The 23,440-nt window shown below is 40.2% G+C and overlaps 1 protein-coding gene across 1 annotated transcript in view; it reads left to right on the top strand.

Moving 5' to 3' along the window:
* Nucleotides 1-21,348, top strand: part of LOC117376555 (calcium-binding protein 7) — a 50,715-nt gene extending 29,367 nt beyond the window's left edge. Inside the window, exons 2-5 of the mRNA XM_033973068.2 lie at nucleotides 9,814-9,957; nucleotides 11,291-11,400; nucleotides 16,367-16,517; nucleotides 19,910-21,348. Of these exons, the coding sequence (XP_033828959.1) occupies nucleotides 9,814-9,957; nucleotides 11,291-11,400; nucleotides 16,367-16,517; nucleotides 19,910-20,040 (536 nt within the window). The 3' untranslated portion in view covers nucleotides 20,041-21,348. The remainder of the gene's footprint in view (nucleotides 1-9,813; nucleotides 9,958-11,290; nucleotides 11,401-16,366; nucleotides 16,518-19,909) is intronic.
* Nucleotides 21,349-23,440: the final 2,092 nt, after the last annotated feature.

The following is a 23,440-nucleotide window of genomic DNA, read 5'->3' as shown; positions in this document are numbered from 1 at the left end:
CTTGCATTTATTCAATTGCATTAAAAACATGCATTTTTACTGTGAGTGGGCTCTCCTCTCTGCAGATCTGGCGGGTTACTCCTCATCTCCATGGAGATATGTGGTCCCTGGTTTATCTCAGGGTCACGTTCTAAAAATAACCCGCAATAGGTGAAATCCGTGAAGTATCAGCTTTATTTTTTACATTATTCTCTCTGTTTTTGTCTGTAAAACCCCTCCCCACACACTTTATACACTTTTCTCACACAGGCGTTAACATTTTCTCACATTTCTCTCTCGTTTAAACTCTCTCAAAGTTCAAACCTTCGTAGGCGTCTTTGTCGGTGCAGAACGTTTCGTCGACATTGTGGGTTTTGTCGGGGAGAAAACAAATTGCAAACGTACAGCACTTCAGAGTCACACTGTGATCCAAAAAATTACACAAAAAAAGCCACGACACAGGGAACAACTTACAACAAAAATCATCATTTCAACAGTATTAATTCGCCCGCCCTCGTCTGTATAAAACATTATTAGCCTGTAGAATGTCGTGGCGTCGTCTCAAACCCGTCAGTACTGTGGAACATTCCAGACACACACACTTGGCGTCTCTTCGTAGTCGCACATATGGACAGGTTTTGCTGACGTCTGGACCTTATGGAGCCTTGGATCTTGACACTTTTACCATGAACTTGAAAATGATTTGCTTGTGACTTTTTGAAGTTTTTGAAAACCCGTGTCAGTATAATTATTTGAAGTTCATATAATTTCGTAAATCTCCAGCCGGTGCGAGCGCTGATGAAGCCGTCTTACTCTGATTGGAGCCATTGTCTGCCTTTGCGTCTCTTTCTGCACAAGTTTGGGATTTTGGCAGAAGCGTTTCTCAATTACAGCGTCGTCCTGGGGCCAGGCTCATCCTCTGCACAAACTCTCCCATCTTCACACGTTTTTATTCCTGCATTGCCCGTTTTGAATATTACCATAACAGTTTCCAGTCCCAAAGTGAAAACAGTGTCAGCGTTTGAGATGTTACACGTTTGTCCATTAAACAAAGGCTTGAAAACATCATCGCCGTTATGTTCAATTTTCCACTTCAGCTCCATGGGCTCAAGGAAATGGATACAACGAGCGAAGAGTGTGAAAAAACAGAGAGAAAGAGAGAAAAAAAGAGGGAGGGAGGACACTGCTGATCGGCAATACCAGTAATTTGACTTTTTATCTGATACCGAGAACTGCTGGCAATGAATTTTGTATTAAAATGCATTGAACCTCCTCTACGGAGAATCCACCCTGGAGTAAACAGACTGTCATTATTTTCACCCAGGCTTGAGCTGACCTGAAAAATAAATGTCTGAGCAGATAAAGTATACAAACAACTCAAGAATTTAATTAGAGTATAATTATACGTCCAAAAACAATCATTCAGAAAATAAGATGTTTACTTAAACTTTACTTGAACTAAAAAAGGTGAAAAACAGGTTGATTTCAGCTGCAGTTTTCTGCTGCTCAAAAACACGTCCTGATCCAACTCACGACCAAAACCAAGATGAGAATAAATCATGTATCTGTGTCTGAATGTGTTTGTCAAACTGTATATTCACCAAAGACACAAAATATGTATCATTTCTACTGATGTCATTTGATTGAGGAAATAACCTGGATGGAAGTACTTTTATTATTTTACTTTTTATGTTATTATTATTATTATTATTGCTATATGCATATTTTTATATTTTTTTCATTTTATTTTTTGTCCTTATTGTGTATTCATTATTATTATTATTATTATTATTATTATTATTATTATTATTATTATTATTATTATTATTATTATTATTATTATTATTATTATTACATTATATTATTGCTATATGCATATTTTTAATTTATTTTGTATTTTATTTTCTTTTTTTGCCCTTATTGTGTATTCATTATTATCATTATTATTATTATTATTTTCTCTGTGTATATGCCCATCACGGGGGGTAATCAGACTGTAACCTGATTAGCTGCAGACGAGATCAATACTTGAGTAAAAACTGTGATCACAAAAACAAAAACAAGTTCATTTTAAACAGTTTGCAGTGATCCAGAGTTATTCCTCCTTATGCATTTTGAGCTTTGTAAATATTCACCATGATGAGTTTGTAAGTGTCAGTGTGGAGTTTTTCTTTTACAGTAACATGCAGTTTTGTTTTTTTTAGATTGTTTTTAGAGACCAGAGTTTAGTTTGTTTTCGGTTGGAGCTCACTAGCGCCTCACAGTGGTCACGTGATGTTGCAGCTGATTTAAACACATTTTGTTGCTGTTTTCCTACTGGTGGAGGCAGGACGACAGCGCCATCTGCAGTTTGACTTCTTCAGGACAGTCTCCCAGGTGTGTGAGAGTAAAAAAGCCCCTCGTCTCGGTTTAAAGTCCTGTGGAGATGTTTCCGTATTTCGATTGGCTCCTTAATCCAGCGTCGATGTTTGTGTCAATGCCCTTCGCTCCGTCTCAGTCCATAATGTGGTTCTCTCTTTTAAAATGGTCACAGATGTCTGATTTTATTTGTTTTGCTTTGTGTTTTGTTGCTCGTGTGCACACTTTTACTGAGGATGAGCTCCAAACTGTCACGTATGAAAACAAACTAAACCTTCGTCTGAAAAAATAATCTATTAAAATAAACTCACAGAAGACCATAACTGTGCACCTCCTGATTCAATAACAGTAAAAACCTTCTAATTAGACGCTAAACAGCTGATTACACAATATATCTGGACTGAATTTTGCTCAAATACTTGGAAAAAAATCAGATACAGTCGTTTTAATAAATGCATTTTGAAATAGTCCCACTGAAAAACCGCACAACGCAAACTCTTCCACGCCAAAATGAACCATCGGCTCATGACTAACATTTCCTTTGTCACCGGGAAGTAAAAATAATATTAAAGCGCTCTCGGCTAACAGCGTTTTTCACACCAAAGACGGGCCTGGAGCGACTTTGGCAGAGTAATCGCAAGTGAAGTGAACAAGTGGAAGTGTATATTTGTCCCTCCGAAGGACGTGTGCGATGGTGCTATCTCTGCGTGCGGCCGCGGCGAACTCAAACACGCCGTGATTCTTTTAGACGACAATTACTCAGCCCGTTTGTTCAATGCGGATTATGCGGAGCCGCTTTACTTGTGAGATTCCCTCTGTTTCCTGATTTCCTTTTCACTTCTGGCTGTGCGTCCCTTTATATTAGGTTTCTCGATGAGCGGTGTACACATACGCACACGTACCGCGGCGCTCTTTGCTGTGGGCGTTTCTCCGTGCACTTTGATCAATAAATAAAGCTTTCAACGGGAGATCGAGCGCGGGCTAAAACTGTTTCGCCGCCTCATTTAAGAGTGTGCTGCTCGCCTTTTGTGCAGCCGGTTTTCTTCTCAAAAAGAAATCTGCAGGAGAGCGGGTTTTTCCGACGCTTTCGACCCCAGGTGGAACGAGTCCGCGGCGCTATTTACAAACAATAACATCGCCGAGGATCTCATTGACTCGAAAACGACACCTGCGGCGAGACGTTTTGAAGGATATCGTGTCACTCCGGTGGTTTTTATGATCGTGTAAGGAGAGATTGCGCCCGCCGGAACTATTCAGACGCAGCGTTAAGCCGTTCCCACGTTCACGCCGACAGCCGACGATACAGGAAATAGCACATTTTCAGGAATTGTGGGTAGTTTTTCTGTTGCGCTGAAGAGTTTGTCACACATTGTGGGAGAGTGGATGTGGTCCCCAGGCGTCGCCGTTTGTTACTGTTGTGACATTTTGGTAAATCGGCAGAGTGGGAGATTCACATTTGTCTGAATCTGAAGCGCTGCAGGAGTTTACTGAGTGTTTCCAATTACAACAGATTTTATAATGTGCTTAAGTGAGTTTTGTTAAATAATCACCAACGTAATGAAGAGAATTGAGTCCCAGATTTAAGTAAAAGTGTGGAGCTGTGTGATTAGAACTTTAAAGCTGATGTATTGCACTTGTGTCTCTATAAAGTGGTCCCTCATCAGCTTTATTTTTTACATTATTCTCTCTGTTTTTGTCTGTAAAACCCCTCACCACACACTTTATACACTTTTCTCACACAGGCGTTAACATTTTCTCACATTTCTCTCTCGTTTAAACTCTCTCAAAGTTCAAACCTTCGTAGGCGTCTTTGTCGGTGCAGAACGTTTCATCGACATTGTGGGTTTTGTCGGGGAGAAAACAAATTGCAAACGTACAGCACTTCAGAGTCACACTGAGATCCAACGTTTATGTAAATTTGTCTGAACACATTCTGTACTGGACAGGAGACACGGCACGGAGGAGACTGATGGACAATGGTCTACAGTCCAACAGCCAATCAGGACGCACGACACAATGGTCTACAGTCCAACAGCCAATCAGGACGCACGACACAATGGTCTACAGTCCAACAGCCAATCAGGACGCACGACACAATGGTCTACAGTCCAACAGCCAATCAGGACGCACGACACAATGGTCTACAGTCCAACAGCCAATCAGGACGCACGACACAATGGTCTACAGTCCAACAGCCAATCAGGACGCACGACACAATGGTCTACAGTCCAACAGCCAATCAGGACGCACGACACAATGGTCTACAGTCCAACAGCCAATCAGGACGCACGACACAATGCACGATCTGTTGCAAAACTGAACTAAAAATATCCACGAAAAAGTGAGATGATAAAAGATGAACTGCATTATTATAATATTTTTATTTTAGTGAGAGACGACTGTAGTTTTAATCTCAGACTCTGCGGATCATTTTGTTATAATTTGCACATTTTAAATCACAATATTCATCTAAAGCGACTTAATAAAAGAAACAAGTCTGTCTTCTGTGTTTGAAACCGTGGTGTCCAATTGGAGCTGACGTCGCCGTAAACGTCGTCACAACAAAGAGACGGCGCCTCCTGTGGACGGCTGCGCCTCACGCCATCGAGCTGAAGAGTTTATTTTCATTTGTACCAAACTGACGACACAACGCTGCCATATCCTGCATGTATCAGAGATTAAGAACATAAAACTGGAGAACAGAGTAAGTGCGTCACAGTGGGCGTGTCCCTGAAGCTCATCTGCAACACGGCGTCTGGAAAATAAGTGATTAAAGACGACTCAAACGCGCAAGAATCACTCCAAAAACAACTTCAGGAGAGTAAACGGTGACGGGAAACATTCAGTTCTGCTTTAATCAGATCAATAAAAGTCTGAGGAGCTTTGGAGGATCTACAGCCAATCCTCAGATCGTTAAAGTCTGTGGTTTGGAGCAGAGTTACGACTTTGGCCGAAGAAATTTGGCTTTTGCTTTGACTGTGGCCAATAAAAGTTTGTCTTGATTTTTTTGTTCATGAAATCAATACTAAATTCAGAAAGTTTTCAAATCTAATAGGAAAACGGCCTAAGATCAATCAATATTTCCTAAGTTAAATAGTATTTTTTGATCAGTATAAGGTGTTTTAAGGTGATTTCTTAGGTCACAATGTTAAACTTACAGTACATTAAAGCAGACTTATTCAGCAAAATGCACTTTTCAGAGCTTTTACCGTCGTTATAGTTGTTTCCTCTGCTCATTTACCCTCTCGAAATTAATCCTGAAGTGATTCTTTGAGCAGTTTTTAATGTGATCTGATCCGTTCACACTATGTTCTCCAGTTTTATTTTCTTAATCCATGACACGTGTCGGATTCTGCAGCATCGCGTCGTCATTTTGGTCCAAATTTTTAAAAAAAATCCGCTGCTCACTAGTGTGACGTGCATCTGTCCACAGGGGGCGCCAACAGCTCCAGAAATCAGTTTTTTGTTTCTTTTTTTAAGTCGTTTTAGATGAACATTGTAATTTAAAACAACATAATGATCCACAGTGTCATAGATTATAACTTTAGAGCGACATAAGCACAATGTTCTTACAGATTGACCGATAAAACTGTGAGAAACACGTCTTTACCGTTGTTAATACATCTCCACGCTTCATTCTATACACTGGAGACTTCAGATCCTTCATCACATTGTACTGCACTGGACTGTGAGCCGCAGGAAGGGCCAACTTTGTAAATTAACACTTGGACTAACTCTGCATACTTAAACTGACTGACAAGAACAAAGCTGTGAATGTCCATTATTATTAAGAGCTGTCAATCACAAAGTCTGTCCAAAAACTGCTCCAAACAGAACACTAATCCCCCTTTCACCTGGACTATTATAGATTCTAGAGGAGGCGCTCGTGTTTCTGCAGCGTAGTGCCTCCTGCTAGCGCCGTGCCAACTGTCAATGGAGCGATCTGAGCTGAATATAAATGAAAAACACCTGTGTGAGGTCAGTTTGGGTTTGGCGTTTTTGTATTTTCACAAATGTCTGCTGTAAACTGACTGTGAGAGGATGAATTAGAATAAAATATAATCGATATATGTAGGATCAATAAACACGACTGTTACAGGTTTGGATTTAAAGGTTCTATATTACACCAAATTGACTTTTATGAGCTTTAAGTCACGTTTTAATGGTGTTACCCCCTCAAAAACAGACCTGGAGTTGTGTTTTGTTTCATTCACACAAGCTCAAAATGCTCCGTTCCACCTTGTGATGTCATGAAGTGGTAGTTTTTTTCATGTTAACGGCTCCTTTTTACCTTTAGTTTAGTCGAGATTCTCAATTCCAGACCTGAAATGATTCTATAAATGAAGGTGTGTGGAGTTTAAAAACACAGTGGAGCACTTCCTGTATCACCACATGATGACATCACAAGGTGGAACAGAGTGTTTTCAGTTTGATAAAAGAAATCAGCCTAAATGTTGTGTGCCATGTTGTGTGTCAAACATGTGAGAATGAAACAAAACACAACTCCAGGTCTGTGTGTGACGAGGAAACGTTAGAACAGATCAGAAAATAGAAGATCAGTCATTTAAATCCTTTTTTCCGCTCGACTTTCAACAAATGCACTTTTCTGGCCTTGTGTCAAACTGTGGAACATTCCCAAGAACAAGTTCAAGCCAAAACCACAGACGCACACGCCGGACGTTTAATGAGCTACTCAACAAATCCACACCAGTCGTACCAGTCCAGGTCCGTCTGGTCGTCTGTTATCGAGGTTTACTTTGTTTTTGTAGCAGACAGTTTGGACTGAGTGGTCACATGTGCGGTCAGCTGACACGCCCCGCCTCCACCGGGAGAAAGACGCCGCCAAAAGCAGCAACTGAACAGCAATATCACATGACCACTCAACTTACCAAGTATAAGGGTCACTTAAATAAAAAAATATGCAGGTGCTACGAGACAAAAAGTCATAATATTACGAGAATAAAAACGTACTTTTATGAGAATAGGCTGCTGTGCATGAATGAGTGATCAGTGCGTTGTGTTTTATGGAGAATTTGGAGCATTTTGTTCAGATAAACTTTCACCTGGGGTTCACACGATGTAATACTGTGTCTTTTATCCCCCCATCACCGCACTATCAGCAGTAGAAGTACTTTCAAGTACTTTGAAGTACTTTGAAGGGACATTGCAATTGCATTGCATTTGAGTTTGTTTAGTCGTAGGAAACAAACAGATTTGGAAGAAATTGCTACATCTGAACAAAATGCTCCAAATTCTTCATAATGCACTGGTCACTCAATCACACACAGCAGACTATACTCTCATAAAAATATGACTTTTTTCTCGTAATATTACGACTTTTTCTGGCTTCGACTTTATTCTCATAAAATTAGGACTGTCGAAATGCTACGATTTTATTCTTGTAGCGCCCGCATATTTATTTTATTTAAGTGGCCCTTATACTCCGTCGTAGGAACTAACTAAACTTTCGAGTGGAAAAATAATCTATTGGTTTTGGATTTTGTAAAATAAATTTCCCCAAAAAATGCGACTTATATATGTTCATTTCTTCATTATTATGCATTTTATATCAAATATCTGAAGTATCTGAGTTAAAATATTGCCTGAAATAAAGTATAATTGATAAAACAAACTGAAATCTACTGTTCCCTGGTTTTCTGTCATAGTGAGGTACAACTTATTTAAATCTGCCTCTCAGTTAGTGCAGAGCTGGAGAATGACATTTTCTCTCATGAAACTGTGAATTTCTTTACCCAAATATGTGACATTTTGTTGTATTTGAACATATTTCATGAGTCTGATGTCGCAGTGGAACAGACGATGGAGCCAAAGTGAGTTTCTGTAAAGGCCAAGTTAAATCAGACATATTCTGCAAAAAAGACTTTTCAGAGATTTGAATCATGTTATAGTTGTTTCCTCGTCTCATTTTTACCTTTCAGAGTTGTTTTTGGAGCGATTCGTGCGTGTTTGTTTGATCTTTAACCGCTTTTTCAAGACGCCACGTTGTCGATTACTTCATTTTCCAGTTTTATTTTACTAATCGATGACACTCGTAGGATTCAGCAGAGTTGCATAGACTAAAAATAAAAATAAAAATCCCTCCTCGCTGGTGTAATGTGAAAAACACCTACTTTTCTCCAGAGATGTTATTGCATTGCCTAGAAAATTCCGCAGTAAAGCATTAAATAAAAGTACAGGATGTTAATGCAGGTCAAACTTCAGCTTCTACTCGTTGGGAAAACTTTAAAGCAGGAATCTCAAACCTGCGGTCCGGGGGCCAATTGCGGCCCGCGGGATGATATTTTAAGGCCCGCGGGACGATATTTAGTTTATTGTTAGTGCGGCGTTTCCATGCTGCGTGTAGAAAGTTCCACCAAATCGGTAAACCCCAAACAGACTGTGTCCTCCCGTCACAAAAGACTCAATAACGACGTATATTGGCGTATTTCCTCATGTACGTTGAAAACGGCGAGAATGTTTGAGAAGATTTTAACTCACCTTGTTTTTTTGTGGAATACGTGATGTGGTCCAGCCTCACCCAGACTCAGGCCCCAGATCATTTGAGACTCCGATTTAAAGCTTTTTTAAGAGGTCACATGATAAGATATCCAAACTCCAAACATAAAAGAGCGAAATGGAACAATTGGAAAATAAAATAAATCAAACTCAGTCAAACCACTTTAATAATCCTTCTGAACAAACATATAAAGATCTGATTGAACTCAGAGACAAATGTAACATCCTTTAAGTTAATAAAACTCCTAAAAGCCAATTTAAACTACAGCAGTTTTACTACGAGCAGGAAACACTAAGAAGTTATTAGCCTGATGTGTAAAACAAGCGAAGTCTGAGAGAACGGTGAAAATGAATGGAAATCTAATCTATAATAAACACAAATACATGTACAGTATGTTGCATTTATGTTGTATTTAGGTGTTTTTATTGCTCAAAAACACTGTCCAAACACACATGCTAATGGATAAATGTATCGCCGTACTGCAGAACCACGCAGTAAATGTTACACAATGCACTTTTAATGCGTCAAATGCTTAAACCAACACAATCTAGCTCAGGGTTTAACATGGGGCCCTCCTGTTTGGTTTGTTATTCAGTCTTTTTCCTTCAATCACAGTTTGGTTGATGAAGTCTTTGCCGCCCGGCCGGTCTTTCTGCCTGATTAAGAGCGCTCCGCACAGCGCGCACCTAAATTAATAGTAAATCCTTCTAAACTGGAGTCATTAACAGTCTATCGCAGCCCGTTGTGTTTTGGCAGACCGTTTGAACGACATGAATGCTTTTTGATTGCCAATTTGTCCTGGTCTCTGCCTCAGTATTTGTTGACATTTCTGGAGAGCTTGTTTAGACTGATTTTCCGCGGCCCGTGACGTAACGCTGCGTCTGCGGCGCGACGACCACGTTCCCGTTCTTCCTGCGGCGTTCCAGGAGGAGGGTTAATGTCTTTGTTGTGTTTTCCAGAGATTCGTGAGGCGTTCAAAGTCTTCGATCGGGATGGGAACGGCTTCATCTCGAAGCAGGAGCTGGGGATGGCCATGCGCTCGCTCGGGTACATGCCCAACGAGGTGGAGCTGGAGGTCATCATCCAGAGACTGGACATGGACGGTAAGAACGCACACGGTTTAAGAACGCACACGGTGTTAAGAACGCACAAGGTTTAAGAACACACAAGGTGTAAAGAACGCACAGTGTAAAGAACGCACACGGTTTAAGAACACACAAGGTTTAAGAACGCACACGGTTTAAGAACGCACAAGGTTTAAGAACGCACAAGGTTTAAGAACGCACAAGGTTTAAGAACGCACACAGTGTAAAGAACGCACAAGGTTTAAGAACGCACAAGGTTTAAGAACGCACAAGGTTTAAGAACGCACAAGGTTTAAGAACGCACAAGGTTTAAGAACGCACAAGGTTTAAGAACGCACACGGTGTTAAGAACGCAAAAGGTTTAAGAACTCACACAATGTAAAGAACTCACATGTTGTAAAGAACGCACAAAGTGTAAAGAACGCACACAGTGTAAAGAACGCACAAAGTTTAAAGATGGGGACAAAATAAAAATAAAATAAATAAATAAATAAAAAAAGAGAGAAAAAATAAATAAAATAATAAAGAAAATAAATCAATAAATAAAAGTGTTGGGTAAAGTGATGATTTGGTTCAGTCCTGATTCAGTTCTGGTTTAGTCCCAGTTCAGTGACTGTTTAGTCTTAGTTTAGTCCTGGTTTAGTCCTGGTCATTTGTGCGTTATATTCAGTTATATTCTATGATATTCTGTCATTTTCTGTTATTTTCTTTTATATTCTCTTATTTTCTTTTATTTTCTTTTATATTATTTTATGTTTTTGTGCTGTTGAAGCTCCTCTGTTTCTTTTTCTTTTCTTTTCTTTTATATTCTGTTATTTTCTTCTATATTCTTTTATTTTCTCTTATTTTCTTTTATATTCTTTTATATTCTGTTATTTTCTTTTATATTCTTTTATTTTCTTTTATTTTCTTTTATGTTTTTGTGCCGTTGAAGCTCCTCTGTTTCTTTCTCAGTTTGTTGTTGGCAGGTTGTTGTTGAATTAATCGTGTCACTTGATTTCTATCTTGTCTTTCAGCGCCAACTAATTCATTTAAATGTTTCTTATTTAAAAAAAAAAAACTAATTGACTCTTTAAAATGTTTGGATCTCGGTCTGATTACATTTCCATTAAATACTCGACTCAAATCAGTGATGAAGCCAAACATTCGTCAAACGAGTCGCCACAAGACCAAACCTGAACCGACCGAACGCGGCGCTCGATCTGAACGTGGAGCGTCACAGCACGGCGTTTCAACGAGCTCGTACTTTTAGCGTGAACCCTCAGTCGTCTCCTGATCCTCCTCTTTCCTGTGTCTCTTCTCCCTCAGTCGTTTCCTGATCCTCCTCTTTCCTGTGTTTCTTCTCCCTCAGGTGACGGTCAGGTGGACTTTGAAGAGTTCGTGACCCTCCTGGGACCCAAGCTGACGGCCGGAGTGCCAGACAAGTTCAACGGCACCGACTTTGACTCCGTCTTCTGGAAGGTGCTTATTACTCTCATTTCATGCCTTTTAGCGACGACAGACACTGGAGGAACCGTAGCCAAACCGCCAAACCGCCAGACGCAGACGTGTTTGTGCAGCAGTTAAACCAAAATACTTTTAATTACTGCAGTTATTACAGGATCGATTGAGTTTTCCTCCCCAAAGTCTAAAACTCTTCATGAGTTATTATCCGTCCCGCTTCGGTTCCCAGTGATATATCAGTTTATTTATTTTTAACAAACAAACGTGTGGTTGTTCTTCTGTCAGGATAAATCTGGCACACATCAGACAGCAGTAACACAGACGGCATCTAGTGGTGAGACGTGAGAATGCAACAGTGATGGTTTCAGCTTTAATGAATAAACGGTGTCGTTAAATTGCAGCTTTCTCTTTAAATAGAAGAGGTCAGAGGTCAACAAAGCTTCTCAATCGGGACTTTAAAGGTGTAACTCTTCTGTTATAGTAGTCCACCACCTGCGTGTCTCCATGGCGATGCTGAATGTTCCACAGTATGGCATTAAACTCATCTACATTTAATAGTTTATAGTTGTTTTTTTTTAAAGCACAAAAATGCGTCTGATCTGTCATGTGACCTGGTGCTTGTTTATCTACACGGAGATGGACTAAAACATTTAATGCCCTACTGTGGAGTATTCCAGGTGAAGCGATAAAATGTCCACAGAGTCGCAGGTACAGAAAAGCTACGTAGTATGACTTTAGCTAACACCTCTGAGTACAAAGACGCGTTAGGATTGTTCATTGGTTTTGTTAAACTGCATGTTTAGTTTCATTGTTTAGTCAGTTTTATTGTGAGAAAAATTACAACAAAAAAACAGACAAACGTTGAACAGATTCGTGAAAGTTTTAATATTAATGTTTAAATATTTACAGCGACTCCAGAAAAAAAAAAAAGCCCAAAAGACCAAAGAAAACTCCAAAACACTTTATAATAACCACATTTACTCAAGCCTTAATGAACAAACACTTAAAGGGCCCGTATTACACTCTGTTCCACCTTGTGATGTCATCATGTGCCGATACAGGACGTGCTCCAAAGTGTTTTTAAACTCCACACACCTTCACTAGGATCATTTTTCAGTCCTGGAGTTGCCAAACGCTACTGAACAAAAGGTAAAAATGCAGCTGTTAACTTGAAAACTACCACTTCATGACATCACAAGGTGGAACAGAGCGTTTTGAGCTTTGTAGATGTTACAGACTAATAATAAAGTGACTCAAACAAGTGTGAATGAAACAAAACACAGCTCCAGGTCTGTTTTTGAGGAGGAAACATTATAACGTGGATTACAGCGACACGAGGACATTTTGTGTGATATAGAACCTTTAACGAACAAGGATTTTATTAAGAATCATAACTAAACTCTAAATCCTAACCCAAAGCTTTGAATTAAGTCGTCACAAAGTACAATGACACCGCGTCAGTGCAGCGGAGATTAGTTTGAAATGGAGTGCGATTTATAGAAACATACGATTGGGAAAAGAAACACGACGGAAAACACCCTCTGTGAGTCCGGCTCCTTGGGGACTTCAGACGTAGACAGTGTTATATAAGAGGAAAGTGGTACCAAGCCCACGGTCACTCCAGCATCTCCACTCGCAGAGAGGGACGTCCTGCAAGCACAATGTTTACTAAAGCCAACGAGCGCTATTTAAAGCTCCTCGATGAAGGTTCACAGAGTGTTTATGCAAATGACAGACAGTTTCAGCATGAAAAGAGTCGACAAAAGGCAGAAAATGTAGAAAAAACATAGCTCCATATCTAGTTTTGTCACAATACTGAATATTCAAACCCCGTTTTGATCCGAACAGGCTTCATACTTGATACAAACTTTGATAAAACACTAGTAGTTTCAATGAAAATATGATTCTTCAAGTGGTTTTATAGTAGATCCTGTAAATATCAAGATTATTATCATTCTAAAACATGAGGAAAGGTCCAACTGTGTCCTTTTAATTACAGTTTGTCAGTAGAAATAGTTGTTCAAATGAGTATTTTCTCCTAGTAACAGTTTAATATTGATTTGTGTTGTGTAATAACCAGAAAAAAACTGAGAAACACGTCATTAGACTCATTTAAATGTAAAAGGAAGCAGAAAAGTCATGGTCTAAAGTCCAAATGAATGTGAGAAATGTGTGAAATGTTCTAAAAATTACCGGCCAAAAGAAGAAAACATAACATATCGTCATTTATCCGTCCAGTTTCTTATCCGGGGCCAGCAGGGGGCAGCAGACTAAGCAGGGATTCCCAGATTTCCCTCACTCCAGGGTCTCATTTTGACCGTTTGTATCTACGATCTTGTCCTTTCGGTCATTAGTTCAGTCTCAATCCATCGTAAAGACTGATATTATTTTCATTAGACGACACAACAGCTTGAATCTAAAGTTTGCTAAGGACATTCCCCCAACTTGGTAAAGCTGAGACGACTTTTATAAACCGCAGAGTTTGTGAAGCTGTGACTCAGGGCGATGAACGTTCTGTGGAGAAACACACACCTGCCTTTTATTCAAGTCACATCCGGCGTCGTGGACTTTCATTTCACCAGTAAAACAACAGATGTCCTCCTCAGAGACGATCGTGAGGTCTGTTAATGTCCTGACGACGTGGTCTGTGGGTTTTTGCAAATACAGTTTGATCTAAACAGCTTTAAGAGGATTACGTGTTTGATGCACTGCCCCTAGAGGTGGATGGGAGCAGTGCACGTATAACACATGATGAAGAATGTGACGTGTGGAGTCGGGTTTAGCTTAACCTCCTGAGACCTGGTGTCCTCACCTGTGGACAGCACATTTTGGGCTGTTTAGGCCACAGTGCACATTTTTAGAAGAACAGCAACAAGAACATGTTCAATTTTGAATATTTCTAAGAGTTTAGAATATTTATTATTATTTTTTATTTATTTATTTATTTATTTATTATTTTATTTTATTAATTTATTTATTTTATTTTTATTTTTTATTGTATTTGAATTATTTATTTATTTTTTATTTATTTATTTTATTATTTTATTTAAAGGCATATATCTTCCTGCACCTGTCGGCAGCACAAATGAGACACATTGTTCCTAGAGGCACAATTGTTTCTCATTTTGTTTTTTACACAAAATGTATGTGTTCAAGCACTTAATAGTTTTTGCAAATAAAGTCCTGCAAGAGCTCGGGTCTCAGGAGCAGAACATGTTTTCTTTTGCAGAACTCAAAATATTTGGACAATTTTGGACGATGATTTTATTGGATGCACGAACCCAAAAAACACACACAAACCCCAAATAGCTGTGTGGAGACAAATAACAAGTTTTTTTATGACTCCAGAACCTGCCCATGCTCCCTCTTCACTCTCTTCTTTGGTACTGCCCAGTTTAGCAGTTCTATTTGAAAAGTAAAAGGCGTTTGTGGAGTGTTTAAAGAAAAGGTGAGGCATCAGTGTGTTTAAAATAACAAACAGATGAAGTAGGTAAAGTATTGTAAAAGTACTTCAAAAAATATACAATACACGTGAGCAACTTCCACCCAAGAAAACATGTAACGAGCCGATTAAACGCACTTAAAGGACAAACACCATCGAGAGAGCAGCTCAGGACCACAGTCTGCTGTTCATCTCCATCTCAAAGACACAAAAAACACAAAAGAAGAAGAGAGAGAGCAGCTCAGGACCACAGTCTGCTGTTCATCTCCATCTCAAACACACTGACCACAACTTTGAACAGAGTGAGGGTCAGATCTGAGCCACAGAAAAGAAATGGTTTGAGACGAGAGTTAAAGAAGAGATTTTTGTTAGAAAGACAATCCTTCTTTGAACAGGAATGGAGCCTGAAACATCATCTATAACTCCATCCTCAGACTCAAAGCAAACAAAGGAAACAAAGGAAACAAAAGAGTGAGCCAGGATGCTAATAGGTGTGATGTCACTCATTAGTGGCCTGAATGATTACGCTAAGTAGGACTCGCTGTAAACAATAGCTGTTTACAGTTTCAGTGTCGTTAGCGCCTCCTTCAGACAGATATGAGGCAGTGTCCAGGAGGAATCTGACCAGAACTGAAGAAGAGACTTGGACGAGCAGCAAAATGTCGTCACTCCCACATTGTTTTTGTCCAGTGACAGATTTAACTTTGTCTTTTCCTGTGGATCAGACGTGGACGACTGAGGGACACACACATCACGCTGTTTTCTGTTCTGTTCTAATGTCGTTTCTTCGTCACACACAGACCTGGAGTTGTGTTTTGTTTCATTCACACATGTTTAACGCACAAACCTGCAGATTTACGCTGAGCTCTTCTCTTTTCCACCTTGTGATGTCATCATGTGGTGATACAGGAAGTGCTCCGCTGTGTTTTTAAACTCCACACGCCTTCATTTATAGAATCATTTGGATCATTTCAGCCTCTGGAGTTGTCAATAGTTTCAACTTAACTAACGCTAAAAAGGAGCTGTTAACTTGAAAACTACCACTTGATGACATCACAAGGTGGAACAGAGCGTTTTGAGCTTTGGAGATGTAACAGACTAATAATAAATGAAACAAAACACAACTCCAGGTCTGTTTTCGAGAAGATAACAACATTCTAACATGATTTAAAGCTCATAAGAGTCCATTTTGTGTCATATTGGAGCTTTAACAGTTAATAATCTCGATGACTTAGAGCTGGAATAATATTTGCACGCTCTACTATCGAAGCAGCGTCGCAATATACACTTTTACAAGGCTTTCTCCGACTGTCACGGCTGACCCATTTCCTCTGAATCTTAATAGGCTCCATTCATCCTCATTACTGTTGTGTCCAGAGCTGTACTTCTGAAGACTCCACAGCAGGGGGTCTTCTCGGTAAACACCAAGTGCTCCCGAGTGTCATTCTGCATCCTTTATATAGCCAGGTGGTTTATTACCCATCATCCCCGGTGTCAGAGCAACCTAACAATGTGCGTGTGTGTGTGTGTGTGTGTGTGCAGTGTGATATGCAGAAGCTGACGGTGGAGGAGCTGAAGAGGCTTTTGTACGACACCTTCTGCGACCATCTCTCCATGAAGGACATCGAGAACATCATCATGACGGAGGAGAACCACATAGAGAACCCAGAGGACTGCCAGGTGGATATAGACAGTAAGGAAACACGCCACTACGCACCGCAACGACACACGTCTCCACTAGGGGGCGCGATATGGAGCAGAGGGAGCGATCGCCGCGCGGTTTGGCGTCGCTGGCTCCCATTCGTTTCACAGCTGGTTTTTAAGAGCGCAGCATCTGTCACACAAATGTAATGAGTCTGAGGGAGAGATGAGACTTTCAGCTTCTTTTTAGGATCGAAAAACTTCACTCAGTTTCCCAAGAATTGATTCAAAACTTGGGATTTTGAATGTGTTACCTTGAGCAGCAGCTAAAGTCTATACAATATTGATTTTTCAAAATAAATGTTGCCTTGTTGCTCGTCCGACCGGCGAAGGTGAAAACAACTTTATCCCACTCAACAATTTATTTATGTTTGCTGCCAGAACAGTTCTATCTGTGCTGTTGTTAAGTAAAGTGTTTGTGTTTGTGTTTGATTTAGAGACACAAACTCACCCCGTTGATACGATATTAATGTGAAATGTGCTAAAACGTGCGATTCACTGTGATGGTTTTAACTTTATATTGCACAAAATATTAATGAATTACAAAGCAAGTTTAGTTTTTATTTGTTTGCAGCTTTTTTAATTAATTTCAATCATAAATTATCAAACCAAAATTCCACGCATTTCTCTAAAATAACAGTTTGAGTTTGTGACGTTAAATGAGGTTTGTCTCATCTTCTGTGAATTTATTTTAACAGATTCTCTTTCGCACGAAGCTTTAGTTTGTTTTCATCCCTGACAGTTTCGCCTGCTCATTAGCGCCTCACAGTGGTCACGTGATGTTGCTTTGTAATGTCCGTTCAGCTGATTTAAACAGGTTTTGGCGCCATCTGCAGTCCGACTTCTTCAGGACAGTATCGCAGGTGTGCGTGAGTGAAAAAGCCCCTCGTCCCGGTTTATTGTCTCGGTAGTGAGCAGTCGAAACTGTCAGGTATCACATTTTTTTCTTTTGGCTGCAGCAGACGCACTAAATATCCTCAAACATTTTACAACAAACCTTTTATAACAGACTAAAGTGTTGCACATTATCAAAGTTTATATGGCCCTAACTTCAACATCCTCACTCCTGATTGGCTCTTTGGTTGCTATGACACTCAAACAGTCCAAGGGAGCGTCCTGACAAATCCATCCTATCACATCTCTATTAATTTTGTCCCCAGCAGTCGTATCTCTGCTGATCTCTGACTAAATATTCCGCTCAGGTGCCGGTGTGTGTTTGTGATCCCAAAACTTCAATCAGCTTTTCAATCTCGGCTCTGAACAGGTGTGAGAACAAGACACAGCGACAGCGAGTCTTTGTGATTGTGTTCTTTACCCCGATGAGAGCTGAGGCTTCTCCTTCACTGGAAAAGATATCTCATTAAATCAAACGGCATTTTTGTTTTTGGAGAACCTGTGTGATCCCTGGTTAGATCATGTTAAATGTCGTATATTGTACAAAACTGACTCACGTTAAATGTTGTTACGTCATCGAAAACAGACCTGGAGTTGTGTTTTGTTTCAATCACACATGTTTTAATAATCCTGTGTATAGGCTGTGTATATCAAAATGCTCCGTTCCACCTTGTGATGTCATAAAGTGGTAGTTTTAACAGCTATTTTAGCCTCAATTGAACTGATTTACCGTACGATACACGAGAATAATCACACGTTTTTGCCATCGTTTCACATTTTGTACAACTGAGTGTCATTAGAAAGTCTAAAAGGATAAAACAATAGCTGTAGCTTCAAAGTTGGGCAATTCCAGCACGGCAAATGATCTAAATGATTCTACTGAAGGTGTACGGAGTTTAAAAACCTTGGAGAGCGCTTCCTGTATCACCACTTCATGACATCACCGGGTGGAACAGAGTGTTTTCAGTTTGAGAAAATAACTCTAACTCTAAATCTGCAGGTTTGTGTGTTAAACATGTGTGAATGAAACAAAACACAACTGAACAAAGACAAAAACATGTCTAATATTGTGCGTTTAAGAATGATTTAAGTTGATTTAAGTGTTACACAGTGTTTAGTCTGTGATGCTTCTATTACATTTTGGATTTGTGTTTCATAACGTAGGATTATGAAGTGTATTTAATAATTAAGTGTCAAAAGCGTCCCAGATGTGGCAGTGAGTACGTCTGAGTCCAGTTTCCTTCCTCGTTACCTGCTGTAGAAGAAGAAGAAGAAGAAGAAGAAGAAGAAGTCTAATACTTACCAAATTTACCTGATTTTCTTGCCTGGACAACAAACTGTTAAATTGTTCACCCCATGTTGGTGAAAAGTTCCATTTTTTATCGCCGTTCTCCACTTTCGAGACACTCAAAGCGCTTTACGTCAAGAAGCCACTCCCCCATTCACCCACAGCAGAGCACACAGACACTGGGGCGAGGTAGAGCAGTGGTGAAGAAGTGCTCTGCCCAACGACACAACGACAGTGTTCATTTGCTCTACCAAAGATGTTTATGTCGAGAGCAGGAGTCAAACCACCAACCTTCAGACCAGTGCGCAAACACCAACTGAGCCACTGCTATTTACGACCAACTAAGCTTCTGTTTTTATACAAACCCCACTGATGTTTCATAATCATTAAAACACATATTCATAAAAAAAAATCTATATTTAAAAATCTATATCTAAAATCTATAAACCGACTTAACGAAAATTTCTAACTTGAGCGCACCTGAATATGAGCCACACCACATAAATTTGAAAAGAAAAAAACTTTGTGCATAAATAAGCTGCACTTGAATACAAGGCACAGGTTTTTATGTTGTAACATGAGATATTTACACAGGAAGACGGGCTTTTTTTTCAAACTGTGCCTGAAAATCGGCACCAACACGGGATGAACACACCTGCATGTTTAGGAAATAAAACAGCAACAACTTCATCAACACGGGCCGTCTGCTTTTATTTCCCCTGAAGCTTTTGTCGTGTTTTTACATTGACTAAGTTCTTCCCGCTGCCGCCGCCAACGTCGCACCATCGGTTCATTTATGCCAAACTTACGTGCAGTGGCTCTATTTCCTTCTTTGTTGGTCAAACGTCCGTGCAGTGGCTCTATTTCCTTCTTTGTTGGTCAAACTTCCGTGCAGTGGCTCTATTTCCTTCTTTGTTGGTCAAACTTCCGTGCAGTGGCTCTATTTCCTTCTTTTACTCATTTCTTCATGTGTTTTCCATGATGAGGCTGTGTACATGATTCACAAAATGACAGTTTAAAACCAAAACTGGTGTATTCTTCAGCATAATCTTTCCCCACGTGTGTCTCACTTTTGCGTTGACTGCTAGACAGCGCCCCCCGGTGGCCATAAGCCAGTAAAAATCTATAAATTGGTTTGTTGATGTTGTCTTCAAACTGTCATTTAAACATTTTTTTCACGATTTTGTCTTTTCTTCTTCCAGGTTCGAGCCCGACGCAGCAGGTGAAGCAAACCTGCGTCCGCAAGAGTCTCATCTGCGCGTTCGCCATCGCGTTCATCATCAGCGTCATGCTCATAGCGGCCAACCAGGTGCTGCGGAGCGGGATGAAATGAGGGCGGATACTGTGCCCGCGGCCTCGGCCTCACCGCCTCCGAGGCCCCGGCGGACGAATGACTGAAACAAACGATCACAGCAGACAATCACACGCAAAACAGAACTCGGGACTCAGTAAACGAGGACGCTGCTCGTTTATCGACCAACGGAAACGCTTCAAAGACATCAGGACCTCATCGAGAGTGTAACATGATCGACTTAAACATATCATTGTTAATCGTATGGAATTCAGGCACCGTTTCCACCAAGTCGTGATTTCTGTTTATCGGTGAGTTTCAGACGACGTCGCAGAATTCTATCGTCCAATTATATTTAATAAACGTCAGGAGGGAAGTGAAAATGCAGTTTTCTGTTGTAACGCAGTGAGTTCCGGGCTCGAATCACTAAGAAAAAAGGTCGGGTTCGATATTTGTGCGTTTACGTTTTGAATATTTCATGGAAAAGTACGAACCAATACCAACAAATGAGTCTTGTATTAAATGGACTGAAATCCGTCTCTACTTTAAAGAATTTTACCTTGGCGGACTTTATTTTTGGGTCCACCTCAACTTGAACCAGACAAAACTTGATACAGAAATTAAATAAATGTGCAGAGAACTAAAAATATAAACTACATATTTAAAAATGTGATTGCAAAAATAAAATAATAATAAAAAAATTAATAAAAAAACACGCACGCACGCATCCTAAAACCTAACCCTGTTTCAAAAAAGATAATTGATACTTTCCAAAACCTTGTAAGTTTCAATATATTTTAGTATTATTACATCATCATTGTAACTTAAGGATTTATTTATTTTTTTCAGCTTTTACCAACACCTTGCAGTACCAGTGCTTGCCTGTTGGCGGCGTGTACATCTTCACTGCGCTGGTCGATCTTCCGCGCACCAAAACACTGAGACACGGGGTGGATTTTTATTTAAATTTGTCGCGGTTCTGTAATGTTCTTTAAGTTTCAGACACAAACGCGTCGACTCTTAACTTAACACTGTGATGGACAAACTAATCGTAAAGAACAAGCTGATTTGTTCTTCAACACGTGCGTTTTCTTCATTATCACGTAGATAACCTTCGTTTTTACCGCGCGGTTTAGCCCGTACGTACGTGTTGAGTACTAAAAAGTTTTGCGGATCGAGAGAATCTGCTTGGTGGAAACGTTCTTTAGTATTCCGTGTGCGTCTTTGAGCAGCGCCGCCGTACGACACAGAGGCAGCTATTAGAAGAAAAAGTGATGTGCCTGTGCCGTTTTGTACGTGCGCCATGTGGTTATTCTGCAATGAAAAGAACGCTGTGAAATGTATCGATACAAAAAAAAAAAAAGATAAACATTCCCAGTGGAAGCAAAAAGCGTCGTTGTACCGTGCAGCATTGTTCAAAACGCACAACAGACGAGGAAGACTCCGAGATAAGGAAGGAGGAAGGAAGGAGAAAACTGAAGAAAACAGCGACTCCGCCCCCTCTCCGCCCTGGACCCTGGTCAGCTATGCATGATGATGTGCATGGATTTAAACTGTTTCAAATGTCGTCTCTGTAAATGTCCCGCTCAGTGTATTTACCATCTTGACTGTGTAATAGAACTGTTTTAATAACTTAAAGAGAACTGTGACAAACTGTGTTGTACAGGGTTAGCGGCGATCGCAAAACACACAACTGCATGGCGAGCGAAAATACTTCTCCGCAAATCGATTAAGAATTTGAGATATTTTGGATTTTTTGAAGTAGAATGCGCAGTTCTACCCCGGCATGTGTTTGCGTTTGTAGCATGTGCTTAGTTTAACGCACGAAGAGCCCGTGTCGCAACTTCAGCAGCGTCTTGAGAGAAAACAAAGCAGTGTGATGCTACGTTTTTAACTCACACAAGAATACTGCAGCGTGTAGTGTGTGCGCAGGAGGACGCACACACACAAAGTACTGCTCTGGAGGCGAAGTAAAGGCGTGTGCGTCACTAATATCTCTACATGTACAGACATAATCATACAGCTTTACTTCCAAAAATCCAAAAAAAACATTTCAAAAAGATTAAAACATTGGGTAATCCCTCGGTCATTGAGCTCAGAAACACTTCCCCAAACACAGACGATGGATTATGTAGCATCTTTACTTCCGATAAAACCGATAAACTTTCTTTCTCGGAAGGTCGAGCTAAAAAAAACGTGTTCAGATGTGTCGTTTGTGTCATGATTAGAGTTTGGCCACGACATGACTTCAGCGTGTTTTTCATCTCTTTGGGGAATAAGCAGATGTTTCTACTGTGTCGTATTGAAACGTCCTGTTTGTACTGTACTTTCTGTCAGGTTACGCTGCTATAGAGCAATAAGTGTACGTGAAATACACATCCTATAAACTAGATCCAAACATACTGCAACCTTCAGCGACGAGCATCTTTAAATTATCGCACTTTTCAAACGGAGGGTCCCGCTTTGCCAACTGGCAGCGCTTTGGCAATACAAAACCGATTTAACAGGGTCTAATGGATTTACGATCAGCAGAAGCAAAGACCAAATGGTGTAAAGCGCAATAACAGTATTTTAGTGCTAACGTGAAGTCAATTAGTGTCTTTAATTTATTTAGTGTTACATTTGTTGGTCATTTGTTACGATTAAACTGATTTGAACACCTCCTGTAACGACGCCGTGGAGGATGTTTGACTAAAGCGCGATACCAAGCGACGAAGCCGACCTTTGACCCAAACACGGAGAGCTGCTCTGGTCAATAATCTCGTTCGTCAAGTGAAATTCTATCGTACGAAACACAAAGCCCGACTCCCGATGTACAGACGCCCTATAGCAGACACACACGGATCGATGAACGGCTCAGAATGTGAAAGTGGGTCAGTATTGGCAGCTACTGTGACACGGACCGTACAGAGCTGACGCCTGGGACCAAACGGCGCCCGGTATCTCCGCAGCCAGGCACGGCGGCGATTATCTGAGACGCCCGGGCCATTTGTCAAACGTGTCAACTCTCTACTGAATACACGGGAAAAAAAACACACACAAAACACAAAAACACAATCTTTTAGTGAATATTTCGTTGTCCATTTTGCACTTTACGACGTGCTGCGGCGCACAACGACTCACCGCCATGATTGTCCCGTCATTTTACTCATAGTTTATTATAAGATGGATCTATTTTTCCATTTGAATGAAAAGAAAAAGACACATGTTCTGTTTTGAAGCGGTGGTTCTGAGGAGAGAAACGTCGGTATTTTATTTGTTGCCTTATTATTTCACCCACATCGATCACGTCTGTACATTTATTACCAGAGAAAACTCTACAAACGTATATTTATTTTGTTTTTACAGATGTATGGAGTTGTTAATAGTCTCATGAATGTTCGATCTCCATTGTACTGGACTTAGATACTTGTCCGAACTGTCCCTGTCTGTGTAATAGATC

Source organism: Periophthalmus magnuspinnatus, chromosome 9, assembly GCF_009829125.3.
Source record: "Periophthalmus magnuspinnatus isolate fPerMag1 chromosome 9, fPerMag1.2.pri, whole genome shotgun sequence".
NCBI lineage: Eukaryota > Metazoa > Chordata > Actinopteri > Gobiiformes > Gobiidae > Periophthalmus > Periophthalmus magnuspinnatus.
The sequence above is the reverse complement of the archived record's forward strand: the minus strand, read 5'-3'. Positions and strand labels throughout refer to the sequence as shown.